The sequence below is a fragment of the Crotalus tigris genome, unplaced genomic scaffold (genome assembly GCF_016545835.1).
Source record: "Crotalus tigris isolate CLP2741 ecotype Arizona unplaced genomic scaffold, ASM1654583v1 scf7180000024437.13266115, whole genome shotgun sequence".
Lineage (NCBI taxonomy): Eukaryota > Metazoa > Chordata > Lepidosauria > Squamata > Viperidae > Crotalus > Crotalus tigris.
In genome coordinates, this window is record NW_024100606.1 from 3,762,495 (window position 1) to 3,775,655 (window position 13,161).

The 13,161-nt window shown below is 39.2% G+C and overlaps 1 protein-coding gene across 5 annotated transcripts in view; it reads right to left on the reverse strand.

The window, feature by feature from the left end:
• Positions 1 to 13,161, reverse strand: part of ITGA2B (integrin subunit alpha 2b) — a 91,601-nt gene that overhangs the window by 53,201 nt on the left and 25,239 nt on the right. For 4 of the 5 annotated variants that reach the window (XM_039331298.1, XM_039331296.1, XM_039331295.1 and 1 more), the window contains 7 exons: positions 11,152 to 11,195; positions 10,307 to 10,366; positions 9,747 to 9,799; positions 3,958 to 4,169; positions 2,389 to 2,571; positions 1,615 to 1,660; positions 129 to 221 (listed from right to left, as the gene is read on the reverse strand). In XM_039331298.1, coding sequence (XP_039187232.1) covers positions 129 to 221; positions 1,615 to 1,660; positions 2,389 to 2,571; positions 3,958 to 4,169; positions 9,747 to 9,799; positions 10,307 to 10,366; positions 11,152 to 11,195 — 691 coding nt within the window. The remainder of the gene's footprint in view (positions 1 to 128; positions 222 to 1,614; positions 1,661 to 2,388; positions 2,572 to 3,957; positions 4,170 to 9,746; positions 9,800 to 10,306; positions 10,367 to 11,151; positions 11,196 to 13,161) is intronic. The other variant, XM_039331297.1, reaches the window with a different exon arrangement.

The following is a 13,161-nucleotide window of genomic DNA, read 5'->3' on the forward strand; positions in this document are numbered from 1 at the left end:
GCCACTCTTGATTTTCTACTAGGAAAGAAAATTCAGTGGGTAGGCTCAGGTGTTGAGCAAAGCACATAATCCATGGGACCATGCTTAATTATTTATAATAACATGGATGCGTTTCCCACTATGCTTACCAGCTAGCCTGTTTTCCTGGACATGTTTTCTTCTCTGAATCAAGCACATCAGGTATGGAAAGGTGGGCTTTGAGTATAATCATTGGCTGAGCTCTAAGGAAGACAAACATTACAGATGTGCATATGCAGCTGAGATAAATGCTGACTAAATGATCCCCTTATTCATCCTCGGTGAATGAGACAAAGGACTTTCCCAAAATTTCTAGTCATGGACATATGCTGATGGATGGGTAAAATTTCTCTACAATAAAATGTTCTGCCTTTAACTAGTTAATTCAACAGCATCCATGCCCTGGGCCAGCTTCCTCCAATTTTATGATCTTCTGTAGTGTCTTTCTATAGAACAATACATCAACCCATTAGAAGATACTGCATTAAAGAAAGAAGTTCTAGAGCCAAGAATTGCATCACATCACAGACCTTCCTCTGAGTGGAGCTACTCTGACTTGGGTATATATCAACGTTTCTCAGCCAAAGGGCTTCTGTGTAAGTGGAAACAAGAATTGTACAATTCCTATCATATATGAAAGCCTTCAGGTTGGAGAATGCCAGTATATACTTTTGTGAAGTTTGATACTAAGTTATATGCAAAATTATAATGCAATATAAAAGATTTGGGTGGCCTCTAACTAGTTATAATCCTTAATCATAAGATTAACTTTTCACTTACCCAAGTATAGAGAATAGCTTTTATAGACTTGGTTTTAGTCAAAAGAAGAAATTATTTAGTTCTGGGCACAAGATGGAAAAAAAATGCTAAGAGATTTTCCAAGACATACAGGTAATAGATCACTACTGCTTACAACTATTTGTTTGCTCAATAAGTTGTCTTTTCACAATCACCAAACTTGTCAAAGTGCAAACCCAACAATTCTATTTGCAAAGTAAGAACAACAATCACCATAACTCTATAAGTTTTGCTTAGGAAACTGACCTATTTATAATTTAATTTAGAGTTTCCTATGGCAAAATTGTAGATTATTCATAAATTCAACGTCCCCAAAATCAATGGGATATAACAAAACCCTATATTGTTTACAATATAGAATTGTTTACAATTCTATATTTCTAAATTTGGCTAAGCAAAAAAAATCAACATTAAATAAGACATTTTAGGTACCTATTTGCCTTTTCAATAGTTCCTTGATTTCTTTTTCTTCATATACAATTTCATCTTCATGTATAAATTTATGGCATTTGTTAAGTAAAAATAAAAATAAAACATGTCAAAATGAAGACATTTTGCCATTTTCCAGACATTTTCTAGTCCCAACACTAAACCAATTGGTACAAATTCCTGGCAACCCTTTCAGCACTAGTTTTCACAAGTATCCAGTGTGTTTCACTAAAAAGTGGGGGCTCTTGAAAGAACATGTGATGGTTCTTGGAACAGAAAGATGATGTCACAAATTTCAGAAAAAAAAGCACTGACAGGTAGCTGCACTTCATATTATGAGACTCAAAGGTCTTGGCCACATTCACTCACCTGTATACAGCCACCTTGTTGATCCTGAAAGCACCAACTAGCACATCTGGGTGTGAAGAACAAGATAAAAAACAGGGCATTCATTAAGGATGCAACATTCCATCAGCCATTGTTCTGAGGCTCAGTGCTACCCATTCCACTGAAAAGAATAGCAGTCAGTCTAAGCTTTCCTAGTAAAAATCACAGGATTTTGCATATATTCATATCTTTGACTAATTAAAATATTTTTTTCAATCTACCTATGGCATAAATTAGTCTTTCCTTAACAAAGTTCTCCTACATTGGTCTGTTTTATGGTTTCTAGTCTACAAGATCAAAAGTCATGCTAGTTTGGAATTATGGAATTATGTGATTGTGGTGCTGATATACAAAATATTAAACATATTTTGCAAGACTGCCCATGACATGCATTCTCTGGTTCTTTAGAAGATCTACATGAAGCAAAACCAGAGAGGATCGCTGGGTAACTGAACTGGACATCCAGTTATGAGGCCATTGCCATACCCCCTGTAGATGTTTTGAATATAATTATGTGGATTGTGTATATATGTTTACTTTTTTTGTCATGTTTTCATCATATGTTAAATGATGATAATGATGATGATGATAACAATGATGCTGATGCTGGAAGTCATCATGATATGCATTTAAAAGGGCCATACTAGAGGAAATCTGGTTTAGATCAAAACAAAACTCTTGGGAAACTTCAGCATTGTTCTACTTTGGTTCAAATAGATTAGGCAAAGCATATGATATAACAAAATATTGTATTACCAGGATAACCGTTAAGATCTATGTCAGAGGCTCCACGGATGGCAAAGCCAAAACCAGCAGTTTCAGAAAAGGGACTCTTGAGGATCTGGCTTGGAGATGCACTCAATCCTTCACTGTGTCCAAGGTAGATGTAAACCTGGCCACCTCCATCTTGGCCTGCAAAGGGTGCTCCTATAGCTATGTCTGTGGAAACAGAATATAATGGCAAATATAATGGGGAAACAAGGTGAAAAAGCCAAAAGAAAAGCAATACAAAGGGTATTTTCCAATGCTGAATTAAACTGATTTCCTTCAATTTTTAGGCAGAAAACGTGGTACCCCCATTGCCAATCCCTATCCTGCCCTTATTACTTCTGCTCTAACTCATTGCCAAACAGTGCTGTTTTGATTATGAATATCCAGAACTTTTGGTGCCCCTTTTCATACACTCATTTTGCTCATAACCCAAATTAAATAAAGTGAAACTAATAACAGATTAGTGTCAAAAAGGTAGCTTAATCTTATTTTTACTCAGGATTTCCCTTTTCTTTTCTTTTCTTCCTTTCCTTTCCTTTCCTTTCCTTTCCTTTCCAATGCAGGCAATTAATACTGACTTTCAGATTCCTCGCTGTTCTCAAGAAGCAAAGAGGGGCAAAGGGTTGGTCCATCAACCTTCCACTAAGCCAGCGAAGACTATCAAATTAAAGCATGTACAGAACAGCCAGCTGAGCAGCTGATGGCATTGCACAATTTTGATATTTGGCATTGCACAATTCTGATATTTCACTAGTGCATCCAGTGTGTCTAACTCTGAGACACAGCAGAACAGCAACAGATGGACTGGCCAGAGATCAAAAACCTTTCTGATCTCACTCACCAACTAAGTGACAAAGCCTAGCAGGTTTTACACACTTGTAGCTGTTATTGGATACTCTAGTTTAACCCCAGCACAACGAATGATGCCTTAAGTCTGCCTCACCTAAGGGCTAGAGAATAGATGAAGACAAAATCATAAAGACATGACAAAACAACAACCACATTGCCAGGATAGGTTTTTGTATTATTTGTAACAATAAATGAGTGTTTGTGCCATGGACAGGTGCAGATGGATGATGACACCAACTTCAAGCATTAGGAAGACAGAAGATTAAACTGAGTATTCTCCAAATTTAGGTTGTAAGAGACCAATAGATATGGATACTAATAGGGTGGTGAAAAGAAACTGCAGATGACTAAGGTTACTTTCAGGTGGATCTTTGAAAAGGTATGCTGTAACGAAGAATGGAGCCTCTTTACAACCTCAAATGCATACTTATTACCATCTAAACTATTCTAAGACAGGGGCCAATGTTTGTTCATGTGTAAAATTTATAGGCTGCCCATCTTACCTCAAGGCAACTCTGGGCAATGTTTAAATATTTAAAACATCTATAAGTCATCTATGGGCATCTAGACTCAGCCACAATGAATCCTGGTTCATGTGATGATACAGTGGTCTCTCTTTCAACAGTGGGAGGTAGCTGAACAGAGATACAACACTGGGATTTTCCAGATTGCTTTCTTCCCTATTTCCCATCCACTTCTTCTTACCAATGTAGCCATCCTGATCTATATCACCCAAAGGAGCAATAGCCATGCCAAAACGGCCATAGGTATCTTTGCCAGTCAACTTCTGCCAAGGGGTTCTGTAAGGGCGTGGGCTCTTCCGCTGTAGGTATAAATAAACTCTTCCCACTTCATAGAGTTTCCCATCTGAGCGGCGCTCCATGAAAAGGGGGGCACCCACTAAAATGTCATCTTTCCTGGGACACAGAAAAACAATTTGTAAGAGGTTATTTAGGATATAGTCTCCAGCTCAGCCAAAGCAAATACAGTATAACAACGGTAAGAGTAACCTGCCTAACACTGAGAACTTAAGTTACAGTGGATTTGCAGAAGTCTAACTATGGGCATTTCAAGAAGCATCTGGCTAGCCATAATAGATTCAGGCAGGCCTTATAGTTGCTCCAGTAGAGCTCTCCTACATACTGTACTCTAGCAGGTTACATCGGTTCTTTCCATCACCATCACTGAGAGATTTCAATTTCTTCAAAAAAAGAAATAAACAACACGCAGAAACATTTTTATGTGTCAGATTCACAGGTCCCACATACCAATGAAACTTAGCTAAGAAGTGTAGTACTTACTACTGGAAGCTGCATCTACATAAAGGAGACCAGGAGAACAGAACCAAGAATAAACATGTGCTTTGGAGTTGTAAGGGAAGCTGCAAAAAGACTGTTATTTCTCCAGTAACACCTGTTCTGTTGCTTCTTTTTTAGACCTTTCCCCAACTCTGACATCATTCTCTTATGTGGGTAGTTCTGAGAATCCAGGCAATGTTTCTTCTCTAGTGCCACTGCCTGGATTCTCAAGAGAACCAACATATCTTCCCCTTCCTCTTCTCTGAAAAGGCTAATAACATGCTTTTAGATCAGGGAAGATGATCTTGCTTTGAAGGAGATTATGGCAATAATCAATACCTGTAAGAACTGGCACGATAATGTTGTTTTGTAGTCAGTAAACAGCAAACAGGAGGATCAATAGCCTTTAAGGTGTGTTCTTACAGACTCTTCTGCCTCTCATGAGCTATCTGCTTCACCTCAACATTATCATCCTCAAATTAGGCCTCTTCTATTTTCATTTTAAATTAAATTAATACTTTCAATACAAAATGATAAAGAAGCACTTTTCTTCTGTGCTTAGGAATAGTGTTTCTGTGTATGCCTGTGTACTTTAGAGCTACTCTTGACTGCTGAGAATTAGACAAGCCTTGCCGCTTTATTAGCAACATTTTCAGAAAGGGTTTCCCATTGTCTTCTTCCTAGGACTCAGAGAGAATGGTTGGCCCAAGGCTACCCACCTGCCTTTGTGCCTAAGTCACTGCTAGAATTCATACTCCCCAATTTCTAACTTAGTGCTTTTAACCACTACACCAGACTCTCTATGAATATATTTAAGGCAACACAAATTAATGGGATATCTCTGTATGTGTTGTACTATAAATTGTATTATTACTTGGAGTAGAGGATAAGAGATATAAGATATTGCAATGATGGGAGTTAGAAAATGATTCATGATTTTTACAGCTTTAATTGATCTTTCATTCCATAGCAATGAGGAAATACTTATTTTTTAAATTATTATTAATGTATGTTCAAAGAAAATTGTGTCCAAATGACAAATATTTTACAATATGAAAGATGAAAACTAAATGATTGTAACATTGTTGGATTCAGGCTTAATCATAAATGTAATTGATTTCAAAGAGCTTGATTAAATCTTGATTCAGCCTAATGGAAACCATTATAGTAGCTTATGGATCAGCAAATCTAGGCAAAATCCTATTACAATACTGTAAACTTATTTGATTGCAATTTTGTCACTCTTTTGCACTTGTGCTCTATTTCTTTGTTAATAGTTGCAGAATCACACTTGCGGCATATACATTTGAGTGAAAATATATAATAGGCATTATTACAATACACTTCTAATGTGCTGGGTATGGTCATGAATGGAAAAAGTTGGTAACAGTATGAGGGTGTTAAAGTATTTGTTAGAGTATTCCATATATATATATATATATATATATATATATATATATATATATATATTCAATAATGATGGTGAAAATGCGACTTGAAAACTTTTGAAAACTCACTTCCACGAACACAAACTGGCCATAAAATGAGGCGAACCACACTCACAACTTTGGATGCATATGGCACAACAAGGCCATCAGTTTGACTTCGATAACACCCTTATCGTAGCCAGTGATGCCACGAAGGGAGGTCGGCTGCTAAAAGAAGCCTGGTTCTCGAATAACAACTCAATCAATTGTCACATTGACTTACACCCAGCGCAACAAGCGCTATGAAAATGGAACTCAAACCATCATCCTTTATATCACAAACCTTACAATCAACATTCACAACATTCTAAACCAGGAGCTACACCTCCTCCCTACCAGGAACGATCTGATATAGACTACCCAGACACCTCCCAACAACATCAAGGGGAACCCACACCCCCTTTGATTGGAGGAAAGAACAATAATGACATTGGAGTGCTTAAGAAATTTGAGGATAGAACCACTAAATTTAGCACTACCCACAATAATAAAGGTGAATATCCCATACAGAGAGGGGAGAAAAAACATGTGATGACGACCCATTCGCTTGATAAAAGGGAAAGTAACATGAGCGGGGAGTCTGCCCAAATACCATCAGACTTCTGCTCACAGAAACGGGGAGGATTTAACTTGAATATTGACCTACGAGGGAAGATGAGCATGGAGGACACCATGACGGAGGATGATGATTCAAACATTGAAAAATACCATATCCAGTTGATGCTTGTACATGTGAGCAAAGATAAATACAGGAGCACGCAGCAGAGGAAAGATGTTAAATTGCAGCCGATGAAGCTCTGCCTCCATGGTAGGATACACAATGACATCGAACTAAATCCCCCCGCTGCAACGAGAGCCAGTGCTGCCGGGAGAGGGCGGAACATAATGTTAACAATACCCCCTGAGATCGACGGTGGAGATGTGAACAAAAGTGCTCGAGAGAACGACGGAAGAAATTTTTACTCCGATTCCCCCTCCCACCTATCAGCTGTTCAGCGGGGAACGCTAGCACGGTCTAGGAGCCACACGCAGACGTCTATGGAACCCGTTTAAACCATCTTATTAGAAACGATCTCTCAGCCCTGAAGATGTTGGGGAGTTTTCCCAACGATATATATATATATATATATATATATATATATATATATATATATATATATATATATATATATATATATATATATATATATATGGAAAAAGGCAGAATTGTTACTACATAATGCCTTTTGTTTAATGCTACCGTGTTTCCCTGAGAATAAGAACCGGTTTTTGGGGGGCTCCAAAAGAGGCACTAGGTCTTATTTTCAGGGTATGTGTGTGTTTTTGCACTCACCTCGCGGCAGCAGCACCGACAGCCTCACCCAGCTGGCCCGCTTCTTCTGCAGCTGAAGGAGCAGCTTCAGTTCTGGCCTGCATTTCACAGTCAAAGGCCTTTCTGGAAGGCCTCTGCAGCTGAGAATCGAGCTAGGGATTCAATCTGTAACTCAGTTCTCAGCTACACAGGCCTTACGGAAAGGCCTCTGGCTGTGAAATGTAGGCTGGAGCTAAAGCTGCTCCTTCAGCTGCAGAAGAAGTGGGCCAGCGAGGCAAGTGTCGATCCATTGGAGGCCTGGCTGCAATGGTAAACTCCACCTCTGCTGCAGCTTGATTTTTAGGCATGCGCCTCACCCCAAAACTAGGGCTTATTTTGGTGGCGGGGCTTATATTAGGCCCACCTCCTCAAAATCATTATATTGGGGGTAGGTCTTACTTTTGGGGAAACACGGTAGTAGGAATAGGATTCCTATTCCCTTTGCCAAAATTTCAACAACAGATAACTGACAACAGAGGTCAGCAGATTCCCAAAATGGGCACATGGATCTCTTTGGATGGAAAAAGAAACCCTGAAAGAAAAATGGAGGAAGCAAGTTGATTGATAGGTAATTTCAGCATGTAACCTTTTTGGTTAATTTAACATTTGTAGCTGCACTTTAGGGATAAATTACAAAGACCTGCATTCAGTTCTCCTCCAAGTGCCTCCAGTGCTCCACTCAGAGAGGTGCAGATGAAGGAGACAGTGACAAAGGGCTCACTGTCAGCCCCTGGTAAGTATTAGCAGACCAGGACACAGAGAAAACAGGGACAGTTGACTAAGTTTATGGTGGTTGCTAAGAATTTGAGTATAGCTTCAGGGCCTGAGAAGTAAATTCTGTTTTTTCATGTAATCAAGAGAATTTTATGATTTAAATACTCTTCAAACCAAAAACTCCATATTCTCAAAAGTTTTTTTGTAAACAGATAACAAACACATTCCGTGGGTTGTTTTTCTAATTTATTAGGATGTAGAAGCAATTATTCATAATGGAATGGTGGATGATTGGAACCTAAGGGATCATTTGAAATGCCTGTGATATAATGGAAATAATTACCTCTTGCCACATGAACCATTAAAATCAATGTCCAAAATTATTCAGTTACCAAATTGACTATTTAAGTTAAAAAGAGAGAGAATTTCAAACATTTAGGGCCTTTTGTTCCTATCCACAGTAGCAATCTTTTTTGGCTATGATTATCAAATGGTGTCATGAAGGGCCTGATGGGTTGGGAGAGGACAATCTTCCCTAGACAGGAAATAATGGCACTGGCTGGAAACAAGGGCAACCAACAGAGGTGGTTAGAATTGGTAATGGGGACAGAAAACTCTATGTTGGTTATTCATCTGCTCTTTACAGCTAATCAAGCTGTAGAAGAAAAAATGCTTCGGATGGCTGCTCTGTTACCTATCCTTTATGATATGAAACTAAGTACATCGTCCACATAGACGATGTTGTTGTTATAATCTAGAAAATAATCTTCATCCACTTTTGTTTTTCTTTTCTTTCTTTTTTTAATACTTTTATTGTATTTACTAATTCTAACTTTAAAAAAACCCAATCTCTTCCCTTCTTATTACACTAAACCATAAATTGGCACAGTTAACACAGCCTAGCATTTAGTATTGAATTCTAGTTGGCCCTCTTTTGAAGCATTTGAATAAAGCTTCTATTATGGCCGTCCAGTACACTGGCTGTTTAATAGGGTTGGTGGAAGGAGTGAGATGTTTGGAGGGCATCAGACCAGGCTAATGTAAGGATTGCAACTCTTCAAAGACTTGAACAAAATTGGGATGAAGCAATGAAGAGCTTCCTGACAAATCTCAACTCTTGCCATTCCGCTCTGTTCTTGTACTCATGGGTTGAATGATAAACTTTGGACTATGTGGTCTTATCTACCCTTTTTAGACAGCCGTAGGATCTGGCAATAGGTTTCTTTTGGTGTTTATTTGAAAGTAGAAATAATAAATCAGCATCTATGACTATGCAGTAAACTCCTTGGCTATAATTTAAAAAAAAGTAATGAGAAAAATATAAAGGGTGGTGCCATCAGGCAGCATCAACTCTTGTTAGCTAGGCTTGCCCATATTCACCAAAGCATTAATACTTTGTGAGTTTGTCTAGGACCCCCATTATCTGTGATCCCTGGATTTCCAGCCTAGTATCTACTAACACACTGATGCTTTTGAACCTACTCCTTGAGGCCTCAGCTTTAGAACAGTCTTTGTATTAAGTCTTCACAAAGTAGGATGATGAGGTCCCTAATTTCAGACCAAAGTTTAATAGCTGTCTACCCCTCAAGCTGCCTTGGATCCAATTAAAATTTAGACTACTTTGATCACCTCCTTTGGTCTTACCCATCTCCATTGATATCAGCAACTGCCACTGTATGCCCAAAATATGATGCCACCTGCAAAAGGAAAGAAATGAAGATAAAAACATCCTGGGAACTTATGCAATTGATACAATGATAGTTTGCCTTCCCATCAAACAAATTGCCACATGGGAATTACTTTCTAATTCTACTAGCCCAGTGACCTGGAAAATTTTAAGAGCCATGAGGAATAAGGACTCAGGTTTACTCATCCGGGAATCCCATTTGTATTTTTGGCTTTATGAAAAAGAAAAATGTTTACAATGAACCAAGTGAGTAGAATCAACAATAGTGCAACATTTAAGCAATACCAGGGAAGCTGTATTTATTATCTAAATCTTCTAGTTATCCTCCTCCCTGTCCAACTGGGAAAAGAGTATAAGGAAGTCCTCCCAAGCATCTTGCTTTTCAGATAGGATTACAAAAGCAAGAATGCCCAGCTAGCATGCATTTCAAACGTATTTGGAAGGAACCACCAGAACATTACTGATGGGTTAGAAGAAGCAAAGGAAACCATGCAAGTGAAAGATATATTTTTTTTACCTGCTCACTGAGGAGAGTCCAGAGAATGTGGAATGTATAGGTCCTTGTAAGAATTTCCACCTAAGATAAGAAATGGGGGCAAAGAATCAAGCAGATTAAAGTTCTGCCCTCTCAAAGAGATCCAGCTATTTTTGTTTTTCAAGAAACTAGAATATACAATATGTTCATGTCCATGAGTGTTCACTGGACACTATGAAAATCTGATATTGCTTGACCAAAATTTCCACAGCTTTGTCCATCAGTCATGCTGGCTTGGCAGATGGAACCTGGAGTCCAAGAGGTTATTTAGCCTGACCATCCCCCAGAGTAAGAAGCAGAACAAATAGAGGTCCTGATCAAGAGGGCATTTGGGGAATAAAAAACCTATATTGTAAGGCTGAGATTCCAAATGGACAAGCATCCCCTGTGCAACCATTTCTGGACAAATCCCCCTAGAAAAATTCCAAACACACTCACTGGCCCGAAACAGGTGGAAACACTTGCTAAGTGACTATCACTATTTCTTATGAACCAAGATTTGTTTTCAGTGTAGTGGAGGGAAAAAATAATAAGCTATTGCTCAATCCTAGAATAAATGCAATCAGGACATATACAAAATGCTTCTCTGCATACATGGGAGGAGACCATAATCTGTGCTGTTGTTCAGACATGCAACCCAATATCAAGTCCAGACTCAGAGTACGTAAACTGAGCCTAAGGAAGTTCCCTAAAAGGGCTGCTATGTGTTCTTTTATATACAATAAATAAGCTGTTTTTGTTTGGATTCCACTTTTTTCTCTGGAAGAGACAAAACAGGTGCACCACCCCTCTCTTTATAATTCTTCTGCTTTGTGTCTTGTACTTACCCCTCCTCGTGTCAGGCTCATGTTAGGAATGCCCACTACATATTCTGCAAAAAGAAGAATATGTCAGTAGTTGCCAAACACTTGGCAGGCTAAGTTGTCCATGAGCTAGGCATAGAATTCATGCTTAATCCTGGTATCCTACTAAATTCGTGAGTTTTGGGTGGAGAGTACTAAGACTAGAGAAGCTTAAACATCTTAATAGATATTAAACAGATACTCCTGAAAACCTGGGCATTTTTGGCTACTGCTACTGAAAGAAACTAATGTGAAATCCACAAATGGAATATACAGCTGTTGTTGTTAATTGCGAAGTCGTGTCTGACCCATCGCGACCCCATGGACAACGTTCCTCCAGGTCTTCCTGTCCTCTACCATATTCTGGAGTCCATTTAAGTTCACACCTACTGCTTCAGTGACTCCATCCAGCCATCTCATTCTCTGTCGTCCCTTTCTTCTATAGCCCTCAATCTTTCCCAGCATTAGGCCCTTTTCCAGTGAGTCCTTCCTTCTCATTAGGTGGCCAAAGTATTTGAGTTTCAACTTCAGGATCTGGCCTTCTAAAGAGCAGTCGGGTTGATCTCTTCTAGGACTGACCGGTTTGAACGCCTTGCAGTCCAAGGGACTCGCAGGAGTCTTCTCCAGCACCATAGTTCAAAGGCCTCAATTCTTTGGCGCTCAGCCTTTCTTATGGTCCAACTTTCACAGCCATACATTGCAACTGGGAAAACCATGGCCTGGACTATACGCACTTTTGTTGGCAGGGTGATGTCTCTGCTTTTTAGTATGCTGTCTAGATTTGCCATAGCTTTCCTCCCCAGGAGCAAGCGTCTTTTAATTTCTTGGCTGCAGTCCCCATCTGAGGTGATCTTGGAGCCCAGAAAAATAAAATCTGTCACTACCTCCATTTCTTCCCCATCTATTTGCCAGGAATTGAGAGGGCCGGATGCCATGATTTTGGTTTTCTTAATGTTGAGTTTCAAGCCAACTTTTGCACTCTCCTTCTTCACCCGCATCAAGAGGCTCTTTAGTTCCTCTTCACTTTCTGCCATTAGAGTGGTATCATCTGCATATCTTAGGTTGTTGATATTTCTCCCGGCAATCTTAATTCCAACTTTTGATTCATCTAGCTCTGCCTTTCTCATGATGTGCTCTGCATATAAGTTAAATAGACAGGGCGACAGTATACAGCCTTGCCGGACTCCTTTTCCAATTTTGAACCAATCAGTGGTTCCGTGTCCAGTTCTCACTGTTGCTTCTTGACCCGCATATAGGTTTCTCAAGAGACAAATGAGATGGTCTGGTACTCCCATCTCTTTAAGAACTTGCCACAATTTGTTGTGATCCACACAATCAAAGGCTTTTGCATAGTCAATGAAGCAGAAGTAGATGTTTTTCTGGAACTCCCTAGCTTTCTCCATGATCCAGCGTATGTTGGCAATTTGATCTCTAGTTCCTCTGCCTCTTCGAAATCCTACCTGTACTTCTGGTAGTTCTCGATCTACATACTGCTGGAGTCTAGCTTGTAGGATTTTAAGCATAACTTTACTAGCATGTGAAATGAGTGCAATGGTGCGATAGTTTGAACATTCTTTGGCATTGCCTTTCTTTGGAATTGGAATGTAAACTGACCTTTTCCAATCCTGTGGCCACTGTTGAGTTTTCCAAATTTGCTGGCAAATTGAGTGTAGCACTTTTACTGCATCGTCTTTTAAGATTTTGAATAGCTCAGCTGGAATACTGTCACCTCCACTAGCTTTGTTGTTGCTCAGATTTTCTAAGGCCCATTTCACTTCACATTCTAGGATGTCTGGTTCGAGGTCAGTGACCATCTCATTGTGGTTATCTGGGATGTTAAGCTCATTCTTGTATAGTTCTTCTGTGTAGTTTTGCCAGCTCTTCTTAATCTCTTCTGCCTCTGTTAGGTCTCTGCCATTTTGGTCCTTTATCATGCCCATCTTTGCATGAAACTTTCCCTTCATATCTCCAATTTTCTTGAAGAGATCTCTGGTC